This window comes from Micrasema longulum, unplaced genomic scaffold, assembly GCF_059751315.1.
Source record: "Micrasema longulum isolate JH-2025_06_02 unplaced genomic scaffold, ASM5975131v1 h1tg002333l, whole genome shotgun sequence".
Taxonomy (NCBI): Eukaryota; Metazoa; Arthropoda; class Insecta; order Trichoptera; family Brachycentridae; genus Micrasema; species Micrasema longulum.
This window is the reverse complement of record NW_028279483.1, coordinates 85,295-104,534: the sequence shown is the minus strand read 5'-3', so window position 1 is coordinate 104,534 and position 19,240 is coordinate 85,295. Positions and strand designations below refer to the sequence as shown.

Genomic DNA, 19,240 nt, shown 5'->3' with positions numbered 1-19,240 from the left:
TTTTAAATCATAGACAATGAGACACATGTTAGGATGAATAATGATGTTCAAATATAAAAGTTTATTCGATTTGAAAATCTCATCCATAAAGTAAAACACATATTACAATATGTACAACTAAAATTTTCGTTCATAAAAGTAAAAAAATATAAGAAGCACAATCCATCTGTTAGTCTAAAATTATTGGAAAAATAAAATAAAATTTGAAGTTATTACTGAACACATTGTGGATTGTCTTATTAGAATTTAAAGTAGCATAATTTTTCATTATATGTTCTAAGAATTACAGAAAATTGCAGGTTTACAATTCTTTTAAAAATATTACAATACCCGTAGTCAGTTTTGAAAAAGTACACTAAAAATATTTAAAATTATATACTCTGTTATTTTCAAATCATGTGCATGGATAAAAAAACAAATTGGAACAAGAAATTTAAAAAATTAAAATTGTACCATAACTACCAAAAAAGATAAATTTTGAAATACGATTTCATAAATATCAAAAAAAAAAAAATTGTATAGAAATTGTATTTTTGATATTTATGAAATCGTATTTCATAATTATTATTTTTTGTATAGTTATGTTATGGTACGATAAACACCATGAGTATTACAATTGACACTACTTGGATAAAAAAAAATATTTTTAAAATTTCTCGTTCCCATTTGTTTTTTGTTCATGCACATAATTTGAAAATATACAGAAGAAATTGAAAAAAAAAAGAGATTTGACGTGCGAATTGAAAAATTATTTTTTCCAGAAGTACTTTGAATAAATAATGTTAGTTTATCCAGAGAATGCTCATCTTGAAAATATATCTTTTAATATTTTACCGTTTTTGCTTGTATATGTAATTTTTAATACTATTTAAATGTTATTTGTGTTTTTTTTTTTTTTATACTTTTTTTGGCTTGTATACATAATTTCAATACGTTTTTGATAAAAAAAAATTACCTGTATTGGGTGTGCGCATATTTTGTTAATTAAAAAAAATGATTTTATTTTGTACTAGTTCAGTATGTATATATACATACATGAAATTTTTACACTTTTTCAATTTTCTTTCCCAGATTGCATAATGTAAACATTATTTTGAATTTATTTCCATGCCTAGTATTCTGTTTATTTTGTTATTTTCAAGTATTTTTCATACCCTTTTTAATTTGTAGTATATCATAATTTTAATTTTTTTGCTTTTGTAAATAATATTATTGTTTAAAATTTAAAAACGTCTTTAAATAAATTTGTTATCTGTATGTCCCTAAATGAGTTTTTTTTTTAAAAACTCCTTGGGAATATTGTATATAATTATGTATAGTATGTTTTCAATTTAATAAATAAATAAAAAAAAAAAAATTGTTATGATCAAAAATATTAATTTAGCTTGACACCACCTTATGTATTTATCAATTTGTACAATGGTGCTAAAAATAAATCAATTAGATTTCTTTTGAGTGTGTTTAAATGACTTAGAATATTAATTTATCACAGAATATTAAAAATAACATTTAAAATCAATAAAAAAGAATTCAACCTTTCTTGTTTAAGATTAATTTAATGTAATATGTACTTATGTAAGCCAAATTTAATTTGTGAAATGAATCAAGCGGACTAAGTGTATTATTGGCGGCCTCCGTGGTGTAGTGGTCAAGACGCTTGACTCACGCACGGAAGGTTCCGGGTTCGATTTCCGGTGAGAACACAGAAATTAAAATGTGATTTTTCTCAAGCCTGGGTGCTCTGTGATGTAATTCACCACTGTAATTAGGCCTCCTCGCCTGTTGTGGTGCAAAAAAATGTTTAAAAAAAAAATGTTTATTCATCAGTGAAAAAGTCAAAATAGTTTGAATATGTTACAATATGCCCTGGTTTATGTTTCCCGCCTTTGGTGCCGTAGGTACCATTTTTTTCATATGGAATGTATTATTCACCATCTGTTTGCGTTGTTTCGATAGATTTTGCTCTCTTGTGTTTCTTGCGGAGCGCGCCGTTTTTGGCTTGTCAACTGAAAGCCGCGCTTATTTTATTGAATTACATTATTTGTTGTTTGTGACGAATATTATTCAAACATGGAATGTTTATAATGGTCATCTTTTATATGGACATATGCTGTTAACGGTGTTGGATAAATTTCTCTCAAGATTTAAGTCTTATTGTTGTTTTACACCTTCGCATTCTTAGACCTTTCAACATGCCTTTATTAAAGAGAAAAGCTTTTGAGAAGTCGTCAGTTCTGGAGTTCCTCAGGGACGATGAGGAAGTATTCCACTGTGAGATCACCGATGAGATATTTCGCGATTACGAGTAAGTATCATTAGAAGTGATAACGTTTTCGGGATTATTTTGATAGCGCAAATTCAACCGTTTTAATTTTACTAACCCTCATTATCGCGCCGTTTACGCAATTGTCCATGCGTAACTCGTATTTTGTATCGGCGTAGTTGACATGTCCGACTCAATTATCGAATGTTAGTGTTTAAATCATCAAATTACTCGATGTTTTACGTGTGTTTTATTATGTTTTGCTATTTTTTTACTTAAAGGGAATATTGCGAGCGAATCATACTTGTCAATTCCATGGTATGGTCGTGTGAAATGACCGGGAAACCGAACCTTACTTATACAGAAGCACTCGAAAGTGAGAAAAATGCCAGGAAATCTTTGAGGGATTTTCCTATGGAGTTGCGGATCCCGATATTGTACTTGGCATCCAGGACCAAGCGGTGCACGTTTGCAGAGATGCAGGATGATGTGTTCAACTTCGTGCGGGACAGGTACTTCACGGGAGAGACCGTGGAAGCTTGTCTGGAAGGAGATTCGTGGTCAGAAGGACAAATACTCTTAGTTACCGCTCCAAAACAGCTGCCCGACGTCAAGGGGTAAGTTATTTAACCCTAAATTCTTAAACATACTCGAGAGTTACAGTATTCATAAACATACGCCTCTAAGGTGAACATATTGTGTTAATGATTAATATTGTGTAACACATTTTGAATCACATATCACCGACGCAAAGCTAAGTAATAAACTGTAGAGGTGTATTATTATAATTTCCAAACCTTTTAAAAAACCAAATACATTAAAAACTTTATACAAAACTTTTGTACGCAGTAATTTGGAGTTTGCATCCGTTGTGTGGAGCCCACAATACATAACAAACATAGAAAGGATTGAAAATGTTCAACGAAAAATTTTAAAATACCTAGATTATAAAAACAATAAAACGCTTTGTACTTACAGCCAATGTGCCAAACAAAATGGATTTTTTACCCTTGAAAATAGACGCACTGTATCTGAATTATGATATTTACATAAATTATTAAATAATTAAGTAGACTCTTATAACCTACTCTCCAAAATTAATCTTAATGTCCCCTTTTGCGTGACAAGAAATAAGTATTTGTTCCATCTGCCAGTCTGTAATTTATTTAAAAATAAATTAAGACTCATTATTTCTGGCTCCGATACGATCTCACTTACTATTAAATGATGCTCATACTTACACACACCTGAACACTTACTCCTACACTAATACACATAAACACACATCTACACTTACTTTCATACAAATACACATAAACACACCCTTTTGTTGTAACAGAATTTAATAATATGTATGATTCTTATTTAGAAACTTTTCTGGTCTGTCTTTAAAATGTATTTTTTAAAAAGTTACTATACCATTGTCGACTGTTTGTTTCTTTAAAATAAATAAATAAATACTCTATTGTTAGTTCATGTATAACATGAACGAACATTTAACCTCAAGGAATTAATAAATTAAATAATTTAAGTTACTTACAATTTTTGGTTTATTACACACAAAAATACAGAGATTAAACAAAGAATACTTTAAAGTGAATTTGAATACTAGTGAAGTCAGAGAAGGGCGAGTGACGTGTTACGCGCCCTTATATAGGTCCATTGGGCACTGCGACCACAGACAACAACACATCCTCGTCTCTCACTCTCTGGTCCCCACAAAACGATCTAGAAAGGTACTTCATCGTTTAACATTCTTCTTTCACTCTAAAAGTTATAAGCGTTTGTGTTTTGCGTGGTCTGTGTTTATGGTAAAACCCTTTGCACGTTTGTTACTATTTTCACCATAATATTTGTATGAGCTCGTTATCTCAACAATAACTAATATAAAAATGAAAAAACTCTTAAAGACTTACATATTCAGACAAAGAATTAGGGTAGCTATATAAAAAAATGTAATAATGTTTTTGAAATCTGCACAATCCGACAAGCTCAGGTACATGAATTGATTTTTACATCAAATAAATTCTGTTTTGCTTTTGGTAATTTTAGTTACAGTTTTTCAACACATGTATTATTTTCGTTAACTGATATATTTTTTTTATTTATTTTATTTTATTTTATTTATTTTTTTTATTATTATTTCTGGCAATAAAAAGTGCACAGTGACTTCGAAAAGGTTAAGATTTACTGCTCTATAGCCTGCTAATTTAAGTATCTTACAATTTATTCACAGTTCACCGGTTAAACCATCCTCCATGTACTGCTATGAAGTGGAGCAGTTTGGTGAGGAAGTGGACGGTAATGGGATGGGGCGAGTAGCCATTGTACCGCACGATCGTGTCCGCAGGAGCCGCGGAGTGTTCACCAGAGAAAAGAACAAGCTTTATCTCAAGCAGTTTGTGGAGCAGGGACCTATGGGAGTCATTAGAATAAAGGTAGCATAAGAAATATGAATATTTGAGAGGATAATTAAAAAAACATCATATATTTTTCAAGGAAATTTTCTAACAGAGAACCGCTTAGGAAAGTGGAATTTGAAAATATAGGCATTTAAAAGACTTAAGACCTGTCATTTGCTTGTTTACTCGATAACTTTACAGTCTGAATAACCAACAATGTTTTGAGTATGTCCAAATATTTCTAGACAGGCTGGATTTCACTGCTTAGGGAGTTTTTAAAATCTAAATTAGAACAGAAAGGAAAAAGATTTTTGTGAAGGGAATATAGAAGTCTTTGCATTTACAGGGCTTTAGACCTGTTATTGGCTGGTTTATGTCACCACTTTACACACTGTACAACATTCACCATTCTGCCTATGCTTGATGAATTTTTATTTTATTCAGAAAACAAAAGAAAATTATAAACTATCTATGAATTAGATTACCTTCAGGTTTAGTTTTAAGGTGTAATTTTTTAAAACAAAGATTGTTCTGACGATTTGATGCGAATCACAAAAATCCCTCTTCTGAAATATTACAAATATTTACATTCTTTCTTTCCCATACCACAAAATACGATAGTCACTTTTGATTTTAAATACAACCATAAACTTAAGTATTTTTTACGGTATCCAACTCGCTGAATGTCTCTGACCACTTAGAATACAATGTCCTCTCTGTTCTAGGAAACCATGATGTTGAAATACAATATATCCAAGGTAAAATTTGATCAGATATTTTCCGGAAATCCTCCCGAATTCCCTTCATCCAAGAAGTTTGATAAGATCACTAATGTTGCCGTGAAAGGAAAATTAACAAATGGACAGAAGAAGTTAAGTCCAGATAAAAAGCGCCAGGAATCTATATCTAAATACATCACCAAAATTGACAAGTTTGAAGGTAACATTTTGGTTATATTTTATAAAACAGTGAAACCCCGCAATTTGCGTTTTCCCGCGATTTATGTATAATTTTTGTAGCCACTTTGAATTTAGAATTTTTTAGTACATTTAAAACCCGGTTTTACGTTTTTTTCCTGCAATTAATGTTGAAGAAATTTAGAATATGCGTTGAAAAAAACATTTATTGCCGCCGTTTTCGTGTTTTTGACATCTCAAGAGTCTGAAGTTAGTCTCCAATCATCACACCAACTTTTTGGTCAGAAAAAATTACAATATCAACTAAAAACTGTCAGTACAAGAGTCTGAAGTCAGTCTCTATCATTATACCAACTTACTGGTTAGTTAAATCGATAATCAAAATTATTGCCACCATTTTCGTGTTTTTTTTTTATTGTAATTTTGCAAACAGTTCATTGTGTTTTACAAATATTTATTGCTGCCATTTTCGTGTTTTAGTTGTAATTTTAAAGACGATTTATTGTGTTTTACAGACAATTATTATTTATGAATATGACATTCAGAAAGTTTCAATAAAAAAAATGGTTAAAAAAATGCTGCATATTTTTTTTAAAATTTGCTAAATTATTTTTTTTCACTAACCTGCATTTACATATTTTTTGTCGGTCCCTTAAAAAACGTAATTTAGGGGATTTACTGTAATCATAATTTGTATATAATATGTAATATATAATATAAAATGTTTGTATTGTAAATCCTTTCAGGTACCAAGCAATCAAAAACAATGGAAGTCAAAAACAAACTCAGCAAATTAGATCACAAATCTGGGAAGATACAGAAACACAAGAACGGCATCGCCGACTCAAAGAACCTCAAGGATGAGATGAAGAGGGTCGGAGAGGAGTTGAAACAGAAGAAACTGGAAGAAAAAATCAAGAAGAAGGAAAAGAGTTTGAAACTTGCCGCATATCTTAAGGAATGGAATAAACAAAAGGACGATCTGGAGTTGGAAGATCACAATGTAAATTTTATTATTTTTACTATAATTATCTTCTTTTTTTTCAAATAATCTTCTCCCACCGATTGTCTCTTCGTTAAAGAAATTAATTCAGATGAAAAATGGTGAACACTCTTATATTATAGTTATTTAAATATTGTTTGTATAAAAAAAAACATTTATTATGTAATATTATTGAAATATTTCTCTTCATAGGCGCTTCCTCGAAGCATCCCCGTCGAAATACCTGGCCTTCCGAACAAATACTTTGGTGACTTCATGGCCATCCTGGAGTTCTTCCAAGAGTTCGCCAAGCCGCTTAAGCTGCGCGACGCCTTCCACAACGGGCTGGACATGGAAATACTTCGCAGGGCGCTGGTCACCAAAGAGGTGGCTGGACCACTCAGTGACATCGTCCAGGTGCTCCTCGGAGCCATATTCTCCCTGCAGGAAGACGAGGCGGAGGAGTATAACGAGGATAGAGATATTCAGGATGTTAACAGTAAGAATTTGATCTCCTTAACTTGTTTTTGTGAGGGATTATTGGATTATTGACAAGCATACTCTCCTGAATTTTGGGGAAGATTTTGGATAAAAGATGAGTGATACTTAAATTCACAAATTTGGACTAACCAATTACCGATTGCGTAGCTTTCACGACATCTTAGGGATTAGTATTAATATCATTCTAACATTCAATGTATTTTCAAAACACTCGGTTGAACCACAAGTGCCGAGATGCCATCCTCAGCTTGTGATTTATTTTTTATATCGTTGTTTCAGGGTTGCCGTGTTTGCATTATTTAAAACATACATATAAATTTCTATTTTTATATATCTCTAGCTTTTTAATTTTTTTTCTATTGAATATGTTCTGTGACTTGAATTATAAAAATAAAACTTTTATTTTATTGGTTGGAAGAAATTGCCATCTGGCAATAAGCCCGCCAATGTACAAAAAGTTAAATAAATAAATAAAAATAAAAAAATAATTTCCACCAAGAATTTACTATGACATTGTACAAGAATAAAACTAGGTTATACAGTAAAACTTCCGTTCAACGTTTTTTAAGGGAGCAACAAAAAATGTGTAAAATTGAGGAAAACACTAAAGTAAGGAAATGTAAAATGTATGAAAAAATCTAATTACATAAAAATAAAATGAATGTACTTGATTGCGTAAATATACTGCCAGAAAAATTATGAAAAACTGTCATAATTGGGGATTATGAATATTTTTACCTATTTTCAATATTATTAAAAATATTTTTTATTTTCTCAATCAATATTATAATGTATTTTTTTACTATGGCACCACAGAATTTCAACTGTCCTGTACACGGTCAAACTGTTGCACACTTTTATGATAACTGTTTAAACCATCTTCTTTTTACATTATGTTTATAACTTCAAATAATATTTCTAATGCCACATTTTTAATCTTTCGGCGCCATAATTCATTGGTGTAAAGACTTTTTTCTTCCTGAACATGCATCACTGCCTGTCACAATTTTGTAAACTGTCAAAATTATACGCTTAAACAAAAAGGTCAATTACACTTTTCCTACTTTGAATTTAGTTTGATATAATAATTTATCAATTTTTTAATTAACCTTGATTTTTTTCCCATTTTGGGCAAACGCCGCGGCGTGCGTCTCTACATATTTTGACAGATCAAATTAGTTTTGAAAATTTTTCAAAGTAAAACTGGGATTATGAAAAACATAAAAAAACCTTAATTGGGGGAAATATTTGAATGATAATGTAACAAATTGAGGAACGTAAAAACGAGGTATTACTGTAGTTTAAATTGATTTCAATGTACATACTATAAGTCCAATGTCCTACAGGACACTCGCCGACTCAGCGTGGGCTTAAACTGTGCAACTCAGTTAAGCTTAGACTATACCCTGTCTTTTTAATCTGTGTGAAGGTACTATTATTAATGATATAATTAATTTTATTGTGTCGTATTAATATTTAAATTGTGCTGTAGTGTCCGCCTTGTGACTTAGAAAAATTCCACTTTAAAATATTTTCCTGATCCTCACGAAATTATTTAAACATTTATAAATATGGAAACATCGTATTTTCAATATGTGTTTATACATTGTGTTTTCTCATTTAGATATCCAAGAAACCTCCGAAGACATTGGTATGACAGCGATGCGAGGTATCCAATTGGCAACTGCAGCATCCAAATGGCCCCAGACCTACATGGCTACACCACTCAGCCAGCTGCCCATCGACTCACAGACTTTCAGTGAAGTTCTAAGGTACGAAGAAACCTTTCAATCTGTAATTATAATAAATGAAAAGGCTTTTTTTTGTTCTGACCATGTTTAATTTTAAATTGTTCACAAGTGACCGGGTTTCATCGGGACCGACATCGTCAGACCGGTAGGAGACTAAACAATATGGTCTTTTCATTTTCTTTTTAATTAACGTTTTTAAATAAACAAAAAATTAAGATGCTAACAGTATTATTTTTTCCATGCAACGTCAGATTAAATTCCTACAATGGTTTTAAGTGAGTTATGTACAACTTGTTGAAAATGGCCCCTAAAATTGAAATATTTGGTTTAAATCATAGGAACGCAGATATTTTTTTATTTTTTTATTTTTTTATTACCTGAGACTGAGTCATTTCACGCCTTATGGATCAAACCGCACATATTATGTTACCGCACCGTACTTGTGCTCAATGTTTTTTAGAGGCGCACTTGGCAGGCGTGACGTGTGACGCCAACTGCGAGCTGTTTTATATTTGCTCATTTTTAAACCTGAAAATTATAAATGCATTGATATTTTTTTTATTTTGTATTTTTACATAATTTTTCTTCAATGTGGGTATAATTTACACGCTTATTAAAAGTATTGGCCGCACACATCTTTGATGACGCGCCAGAAGCTCGAATGGGAAGTTCTTATGCATCCACCCTATAGTCCGAACCTGGCACCAAGTGACTACCATCTGTTTTTGTCTATGGCCAACGCTCTTGGGGGTACAAATTTGGCCTCAATAGAGGCCTGTGAAAATTGGCTCTCCGAGTTTTTTGCCAATAGGGACAAGGGTTTCTACGAGAGAGGCTTTATGAAGTTGGATTCTCATTAGCAACAAGTTATCGAACATAACGGCGCATATTTGACTTAAATCAGATGATTGTAACACTTTTTATAAAGCATTGAAATAAAGCAAGAAATACGAAATTACTTTTTCCCCGACCTCTAGAAAAATATTAATATTGAAATAGGAAAGACATAAATGTAAGGCAAACAATAATGATAACATATAATTAAGTACAAATTTACACTATAGATCGATTAGTTAATTGATTACGTATGCTTATCTAACTCATAAATAATTCAGATCCTAAAATGTTTTGTTTTTTTTTTTTTAATAAAAAGGAAATATTTGCGTTCTTATGATTTACCCAAAAATTTCAATGAGTTGTAAATTGTAAATTATTGGAAAATGGGAATTAAGTTGTGCTAAAGCGGGGTTCATGACCCTTGATCCTTGAGTCTGCGACATTAGTCACGGGGCCACAATGCTGTGTTCACCATCCCTTTTCATTAAGGACATTTAAATATATTTCCATATAAGAAATTTGTGGATGTTTGATTTCCAGGCTACACTTGCTGTCATCGGGCAGCAGCGGAGGCGACCGCTGCATGAAGTGGCGATACCAGCAGCGCGGGGGCTACAGCTCGCAGGACGACCCGGGCCTGTGGCTGCGCATTATGAAACCCCACGTTATTAAGGCCCTGTCCAGGAAACACCTCACTCAACTGCCATTGTGTAAGTAATTACGCCCTCTACCTGGGAATAGAATGCCACATCACTTTGCTTTCTCTATATTCATACATCTGTGCTAACAACATGGATGTTGTAACCCTTTAATGAAAAATTTTTTTTACAAAATAAGTATAAAATTACAAATGGTATGTACATACATAATTTGTAATAACATTTCTATCTCTCTAATAGGGGAGTTCATTTTGCATTATTTTTATTACTAAATTACATCCCTGCAATTTGCGTTTTCCTGCAATTTAAGTATAATTTTTGTAGCCCCATTGAATTTTTTATTTTATTTTAAAAACCCATTTTTTTTGTTTTTTTTTCCGCAATTAACGTCGGAGAAATTTGAAAACTGACAGTTTGAGCGTCTGAAGTTAGTTTCTATCGTTATAGTAACTTTTTTTATAGAAATTTGTAATTTTAAAAACAGTTAACAGTTAATTTACTGTTGCGATTTTCATGTTTTTGACAACTCAAGAGCCTGAAGTTAGTCTTTAATCATTATACCAACTTGTTGGTCGGAAAAATTGCAATCCCCAGTGAAAACTGACAGCACAAGAATCTGAAGTTAGTCGCTACCATTTTACCAACTCTTGGTAAGTTAAATCAATAATCGAAATTGTTGCCGTCATTTTCGTGTTTTAGTTGTAATTTTAAAGATAGTTTATTGTGTTTTACAGACATTTATTATTCATGAATATGATATTTAAAATGTTGCAATAAAAAAATGTAATAGTACCACTGAAAAATAGATTAGTTCTGCGATAAGAATATTTTTAACTATGTCGGCCTCGTGGTGTTGTGGTCTGCATGTTTGCCTGTCATGCAAGAAGTCTCAGATTTGATTTCCGACATGGTTGATGTGAAATATTTATTTAAAACTGTGTTTTAACACTAGAATATTTCATAGTTCCTGGACTGGCACCTGAAGCGTAAGACTGATCATTTTTCCTTCATGTTACTAAAATGATCAAGATATGGATAATGATCTGCGATTGGTGTACCAATGCAGTGCCCTATGCAGCATTAGGCATTAAGTGTGGAAAGGGAATGTAGAAGAAAAATCAACGATAAAACTTGAGGAATTGAAGTATAGACACTCAATGGAATCTTTTGTTCAGAGTGTACATACATTTTTGATGTTTATCATGATTATTCTCTAAATAAAAATAATTTATATGCGTAAAAATTTATTATAAAATAATTTGATTTATTGATGACTATTTCAGCTTACAAATTGACTATCATAAACTGCTTGATCAACCAAATACTGAGCTACGCAACCATCAGAGATCTCATCGAAGAAAAATTGGAAAAATCCAAGAATTTGAAATATGACATCAGAAATTTACAGGTAAGAACTTCATAATTTACTGAATGATTTATATTAAATATATTCCCAGAATTTAAACCCTAACTGGATTATATCAGATCCTGAATAGGGTTCATGCTGTCCTTAATGTATGTAATGCAATGCACAGCACATGTTATTATGTCGTTTTTATTGTTCAAAATTTGGTATGCTCACACTAGACTATTATGTCATCGCCGTTCCAGTGAAATGATGATGAATTTTTCAGGAAATAAGATGTACGATTGTTATTTGAGCTTTTAATATCAATAGGATTGAAGTATAGATCAGTAGTCAGATGGCAGAAGGTTTCATCTGTGATTTTCAAAAATGTTCACGAGAGCTAAATTAAGACTTGAATGGTGCTGTTTTTTGTGTGTGATGTGTATTTACAAATATTGATTAAAACTGTTGAAAACTAAATATCCAGAAAAATTACAGGTGGTCCCTTTTGCTGTCTGACTACCGAGATACTGGTTATAACTGAGACAAATCCAAATGAATTCATTATTTAATATACCAGTTCAGTAGTATTGGTTGTTAACATTAGTTGTGTTCCTAATGAAGACAAGAGGATATAACAAAAAAAACTACAACAGATTAGTCAATTATATATTCTCCTCTGTTTTTTTACAAAAAATTAGTCAATAATTCATAGCAGGGTGATTAATTTACAATATTAGCTTAAATAGTTTTATTTTTGGGATGGGTAATCAGCGATGTTTTGCCTCACTAACATTAAAAATATAAAATAAATTATCTCAGGCAAAGTTTAAGAGCTCTCTAAATCTGTTTCGTTTGTTACAGGTGGCTGAGAGGAAACGCGAGGCCGAAATCATCCTCGCCCGCCAGAAGATCAAACGGGACGCGACAGCCAAGAAGGAGGAAGAGAAGCTGGTCGGGGACGCAGCCAAGGCCCTAGACCAGGAGGTGCAGGAAAAGTTGGAAGCGCTGCTTAAGGAGACGGAGCTCAAGAAGGCCGACTATGAGAAAAAGTTGAGGAACATGCAGTCCGAGTGCTTTAACTACCAGAGCTACTTGGGTACGTTGGCTTGAGAATTATAAATTCCATATTATGCAATTTAAAATCCTCCGTTTTTTCTTCTACTGCAAAAAAAGCATCCTTCTCCCATTTACCTCCCTTCCTGGAAATGTCATCATCAAACTCTTATTCGCATCTGATGGTGCATAGTGCAGTGAGTTGGTTTAGTAAACGCAGAGCATCTCGATCATCAGTCACATAGAAGTAAGGAGATCAGTCTTACGCTTGCGGTGCCAGTCAGGAGAAAGCAAAATTTGTTTAAAACTACTGAACGCACCAACCACTACACTGCCAGGCGGACTTTTCTCCACTTGATGAACCAGTGACGTCATGCTAAGTAGTCTGTATTTAAAATATGTTTTTTATTATTTTTTTCATACATTTTCAGGAAACTTTGCAGTACAATTTTATGCTCCAATTTTTACCGCGCGCAACAAAACATTTATTGTGTTCAATTCCCCGTAGGCCTGACCTCACTCCTTTTTTAAGATTTTCATCTGAGTAGACATCCAGCCCAAAATACTTCTACACATTTACAAAACAAACTATAGAAATGCATTTAGTAGAATATAACTTGTTAACTTATTTTAATGGTAATTATTTCCTAGTATGTAATTCGACCAAGTTGTGGACCCGTGGTAGCGCTGCGGATTCTCAGATCAGATGTCCGAGTTTCGCATCCCGCTCAACCACAACTAGATTTCAATTTATTTACGACTATCTAAAAAAGTACTCTAAGTAGAATATTAAAAAAATGGGTGAATCTCAACAACGCAAATATACTGGGGTTAATTAATATGCCCCTGACCTGTAGAAGTGGATTAAAAAAAGGTTTTTTATCTTATTTTTCAATGTAATCCTGCTGCATTTCTCCAAAATTTCTAAAGATTCTTGGTAGAACATTTGTCCGCCCCTGCCAATCCCTCATCTACACATCGCAGCACATGATCTTATTGTCATCCAAAAATTACTTTCCACTCCTTGAGTTTCATGGAAACTAACCTGGCATATCAATTAAGTACGTTTTCCATATTTTCAGGTTGTGATCGAGCTCACCGCAGGTACTGGGTATACGAGACCATATCTGGCCTGTTCATCGAGCACGATGAGAGGTTTAATGGTATCTGCATGGACAAACCCGTTACACCCAACCCATCACTCGCTACTGCACCCCCGGAAGACACCCTCAGCTACGTTCAGAAGTTGTTTGAAAATGAACATGGAGGTTTGTTTATTTTTTTTATTATTTGTATATTACTTGTGGTTTAAAAATATGGGGGTGTACAATAATGTTCTCCTTTGCAATATGCTTAGCTTTGAAATTAAAAGTATTTATTTAAAAACCAAAACAATTGCATGCTGAAACGATTCTCACTTACGCCTTCAAACACTACTTATACTCATTACATGTAACCACGCAATAAACCAACGACCAAACAAACTAAAACCCTTTTTAGGCTACAAACAGTCAAAGAAAACGGAAACTTTACATGACATTTGCTACCAAATTTTGATGTCCGAGTTGAGGTTACCATTGCTCCCGACCAGAGTGACAATTGGTGGCCTCAAAAGAGTGTTTCAAAAAAATATAAATAAAAAAATGATATATTTGCAGGTTACAGTGACAAAGAAAATGACTCTGAAAATGCCCTGATCAAAAAAGTAATCGACGCCGGCAAATCTCCCAAGAAGAACTACCCAGAGAACAACATCACCATGATGCAGGACCTCCTCATGTGTACCGCCAACCACACAACCTGCCCCGTCCACTCTAGCCAGTTCCCCAAGACCCGATGGGCCTTCCTGTACTCTCCGGAGCATGTGGATTCCCTCATAGCAGCCCTCAACAAGAGAGGCATCAGAGAAAACGACCTCCGACAGACTATGGATTTGGAGAAGGAACTTATTGTCAAGTATATTACCAAGTGCCCCGTTAGCCAGTTGAATCCTATCCATGTGAGTTTCATCAATTACTTTCCAATAACTCCGCTGGCGCCTCAGCGGCGCCATAAACAATAGGTGCATATATTTATATTATTTAAAATTTATATTTGAAGCACTAACTTTATGGTTTTTTTATTAACCAATTAAAGTTAAAACACTTTTTTTAGCTGTAACGTGGTCTTTTATCAAGGTATAATTTTTAAATGAATATAATTCTGTGCATAATAATAAAAACAATTCTCACTTACACATTCAAAAACTACTACTTAACACATGTAACCATGCAACATATAAACCCCCAAACAAACAAAAACTTTTTACTATACAGTTAAAAAAAGGTAAGCCTGTACATGAAATTTGCTACTAATTATTTATTTAATGAGGAACTTGAGCCCTACTGGAAATTGGATATAAAAACGTTTTCTTACGTGCGGTAAAAATTAGAACATGAAATTGTACAGCAAAGTTTCTTGGAAATGTACGAAAAAAATATTTAAATAAAAACCAACTACTTTGAATGATGTCACTAGTTAATATCGCTTCGTTGGTCAAATGCATTTTTTATCTCAATTCTTTTTGTAGTCGAGGGGTAGAGGTTTGTGTAAGGGATGCTAGTCAGAGAAATTAAAGATATACTCTATTTTAAAATTATTAAAAAAAAAAATGTTAATAAGAATATTTTACTAGGATTTTTTTTAAAGTTCGCTATGAGGATTGTTCCTCTGAAGTTTCATGGTCTGGCCCTGAAAGACCGTGTATATCAAGTCTTATATTCTATGTAGACTGTGTGACATCATAGCCACACAGGGGTTAAAAGCCTCTGGAGTAGTTGGCATGTCATACAAAAAACTAAAATTCAAATGGTTAAAAATGCATAATAAACCGATGAACAAAGTGCCTATCTTACTTTTTGGCAATTAATCAAACTATAAATTTTGTCATTCATTGTCGGGGATGGTTATAGGCGCCTCCCGCAGTGAAGCCCGAGATGCAGACTAGATTGACAAGGCGGTACGTGGACGCCAACTTGCGGTTCCCTCCCGGCACAGACATCTCCGAAGTTCTCGAAATGTCCCTGAGAGACGCCGTCGTCGATTTAGAAGAAAAACTCTTTATGGGATGTCTCGGTGAACTTCAGATCAAAGTAAGCTTTGCAGATTTTTTTTATAAATGTATGTTTTATATTTTTTATATAAACAGTGATATTAAAACGTTTCATTTACTACATAATATCGTTATCGTAAGCTAAAGTCACTGATCCTGAAAAAGTAAGTTTTGAGTTGAGTAAGCCATTCAATGCGAAAAATTATGTTCTTTAATAGACAAACATCACTAAGGTAACATAGAAAAAGTTGCGTAAATTAGAATGATTTGTTTTCCACTGTCTGACTTTCAATAGAATCTCAACAAGCGTAAATCACTAAAGGCAGATATAATTTTTCGACAGTTTAGGCAGACTTTTATGAATTTTTTTCAACATGACAGTTTTCTTCCTAAAGATTATTTTTCTGACGAATTAATGTTTCACCATTGGTTTAAGGATCGTCAAACTTGGAGAGAAATAATAATGAAAAGAGGATATGACAAGCAGTGTAATAATCTCACCTGGGGTCCACAGAGAACATTAACAGATGACCTCCATCTTATTAATGGAAAAACTAAAGTTGATCCCGGTATGTACCAAAACACAAATTTAAATAGACATAATCTATTATGTGATAACAAAGTAAATTGTTTTACTTAAATTACAAATTCAAAAAATTAAAATTAAATTTATATAATCGCTTTGTAAAGTGCCCTTGAGGTATTACATTACGAAAATGGCGTTATATAAGTTATCCATAATAATATGCTACTTGATCTTGAAAATTGAGTACTTGTGTATTTTCCAGGGTCTTTTTTATTTATAAAAAAATGCATGCTTAATTTGAAAAATAATGAGTGTAAAAACACATTTGGCTATGTTAATGTGAAACATTTTTATGTAACTCAATTTTAAAGTGCTCGATATAACTCATCTATTCAACCGTATTTCGAGTATGACCAAATGTTTGTAAACAAACACTGTATTTCACCTTAGGTAGTTTATTATGATTGGTAATTATTACAACACATTGATTCTCAAAAACGTTTTCCCTCTTAGGAAATTCAGCCAGTCTGCAAGCATTTGGACATACTCAAAACATTGTTCAACACATTAATGTTCTTTTTTTTATTTCAAACAAACTAACACAACTTATGTTAACACCTAATATGTATTAAATGCAAATTCAGATTTTTATTTTCGTGTTTTCAAATTTAAGTAAACATAAAATTATCAAACCATTTTTTTAAAAATAAAATAAAAAAGATTTATAATATTGTTTGAAAAACTACAAAATATTACAATCTTTTTAATGAAATCATAGAAAATTGGTAAAAAAAATATATTGATAATCCCTAATTATTAAAGTTTTTACAATTTAAATTTTTAGCAGCATATTTTCACTAGAGCTCATTATTTTTTTTTTAGTTTAATTCCACCTTTTTTTCCATACATTTTTCGTTTCCTCACATACGCGTTTCCTTCAGTTTTACACTTTTTTATTGCTCCCTTGTTTTACGTAAAAAATAAGTTTTACACCATGGTATATATTTTTTAAGTTCATATTTTTTGAATGAATAATTGTCTTAATAAGAAATTATTGAAAAATCTTCTACATTCATACATTTTTAATTAGTTGACTTAAACCATTTTTTTACACTTAATTAAATTAATTTTACTGTTTTATTACAAAATACAACCATTCATATATATTATCTACCTGTTTAGTTGAATCTTGAATTCAAATGAACAAATATTTTCGGAATTTAATATTAGCTCCAAAAGTTCCACAGATGTTCAATTTATTCTAACCTAGACTAAACCATTTACAGAAACAAATGCTGCAGCGTACAAGGAACCGGGCTACTTCTTGGGGGCTGTCGGTACAGAGGTAGTGAGTGATGAGGATAATGAAGCCACTTCAGAGGAGAATCCTGCCAACGATGACTTGCCCGTGGTGAAAGATCTCGCATCAGCGCTGTTACAGTTGGGCCAAGCTGTTTCACAAAAGTACCTGAAGAGGCCTCTCGGTAAGTGATCTACAAATAACTAAACATACACTACACAAGTATTCTAATTTTAATAAAAAACATACATAATATATTTCCAGACAAAGTTTAAGAAATCATAGGTGATAGCTTAGTTTATTGCACCATTTTTTCGGTGCAAATGATCTAAATTTGCGAAGCAAAATTCAATTCATATATGTCGCACCCCCGGAAAATGAGACAAATAAAAAAAGAACCCGAGACCTCTTGCGTGGTAGGCAAACGCGCTGACCACTACACCACGATGCCGACATTTATTGTACATGTCTGCATATTCTTAAACTATTCTTTGTGCTAAAAAGAAATAAATCGAGCTAAACTGAGCTTGTAAATTGCATTCCTCGGCATGAGGACTTTCCCCTTAAAAATCTGTATTTATTTATCAGTTTTTTTTAAACTATTGTTATTTTTCTTAAGGTTATGACGAAAAAGAGCGCGCCAAAGAATCCAAGACTCCCCTGGAGTTTGACGCCATGCGAAGGTGGGAAACGTCCCTGATGGAGTGCTCTAGCTTCGCGCAGGTCATGTTACACCTCGTCATCCTGGACAACAGCATACTGTGGTCCAAGTCCATCCTGAACGCCAACTGCCGGATCTGCAGGAGGCGGACGGATGCCGAGAATATGCTACTCTGTGATTCCTGCAACAAGGGACATCATATGTACTGCCTTAAGCCGAAACTCACGGTAAGTGCTCGTGTATTCATCTGTTTTATTGATGTTGGGATCATTCGGTTCATTCACCCTCTTACAATCCCAACACTAATAACAATGTCAGCTACGTATTTTAAATAGAAAAGTTCAACTTTTTGGGATAACCAATTGGAGACGTGTAATTTAAAAAAAAAAATATGTGACACAATACAGGTCTTTTATATTGGGCATCTTGTGTTGAGTTTTATTCAAATTTATTTGAATGAAAACAAAATTGTTCTTTAACATACCCATACCTGAGTCATAATAGTATTTATTTATTTTATTTGTTCTTTTTCAATTTATGTATTACCCTAACTGGGGTGTCCCATGCCGAGGGAGACATTTTATGTAATGGTATGGTTTGCTACAATGTCCTTACTGGCACTGGGAACTTTCGGCAAATTATGACTTTAGCCTCGTGAATATTTATCCAGCTGAGGTAATTCTCGAGGATCTGGAAGCCCAGAGTCGCTAGTATTGCATTCCGTCTCGATTCCTGACTTCAGAATGAAGTCTCATTCAGTAAATCCTCATTTATGACATGTCTTATACATTTTCATATAAAAGCACAGGAGAGATTTATTTTTATCTTTGTTATCATTTTGTTATCATCAAACTTAATCTTTATTATTACTTAAATTGATTTTACACTCTTATTTTATATAATTTATGAAAGATGGTGGAGTTCTATAATTGAGAATATATGTAAA

The 19,240-nt window shown here is 32.8% G+C and overlaps 1 protein-coding gene across 2 annotated transcripts in view; it reads left to right on the top strand.

Moving 5' to 3' along the window:
* The first annotated feature begins 1,935 nt into the window (after positions 1 to 1,935).
* Positions 1,936 to 19,240, top strand: part of Acf (ATP-dependent chromatin assembly factor large subunit) — a 30,610-nt gene continuing 13,305 nt past the window's right edge. For both annotated transcript variants that reach the window (XM_088240046.1, XM_088240045.1), the window contains exons 1-16: positions 1,936 to 2,305; positions 2,545 to 2,880; positions 4,500 to 4,701; positions 5,391 to 5,604; positions 6,329 to 6,585; positions 6,778 to 7,063; positions 8,690 to 8,837; positions 10,194 to 10,363; positions 11,596 to 11,720; positions 12,525 to 12,759; positions 13,799 to 13,984; positions 14,375 to 14,715; positions 15,668 to 15,847; positions 16,244 to 16,376; positions 17,620 to 17,817; positions 18,253 to 18,521. In XM_088240046.1, the coding sequence (XP_088096172.1) occupies positions 2,193 to 2,305; positions 2,545 to 2,880; positions 4,500 to 4,701; positions 5,391 to 5,604; positions 6,329 to 6,585; positions 6,778 to 7,063; positions 8,690 to 8,837; positions 10,194 to 10,363; positions 11,596 to 11,720; positions 12,525 to 12,759; positions 13,799 to 13,984; positions 14,375 to 14,715; positions 15,668 to 15,847; positions 16,244 to 16,376; positions 17,620 to 17,817; positions 18,253 to 18,521 (3,393 nt within the window). In that variant the 5' untranslated portion in view covers positions 1,936 to 2,192. The remainder of the gene's footprint in view (positions 2,306 to 2,544; positions 2,881 to 4,499; positions 4,702 to 5,390; positions 5,605 to 6,328; positions 6,586 to 6,777; positions 7,064 to 8,689; positions 8,838 to 10,193; positions 10,364 to 11,595; positions 11,721 to 12,524; positions 12,760 to 13,798; positions 13,985 to 14,374; positions 14,716 to 15,667; positions 15,848 to 16,243; positions 16,377 to 17,619; positions 17,818 to 18,252; positions 18,522 to 19,240) is intronic.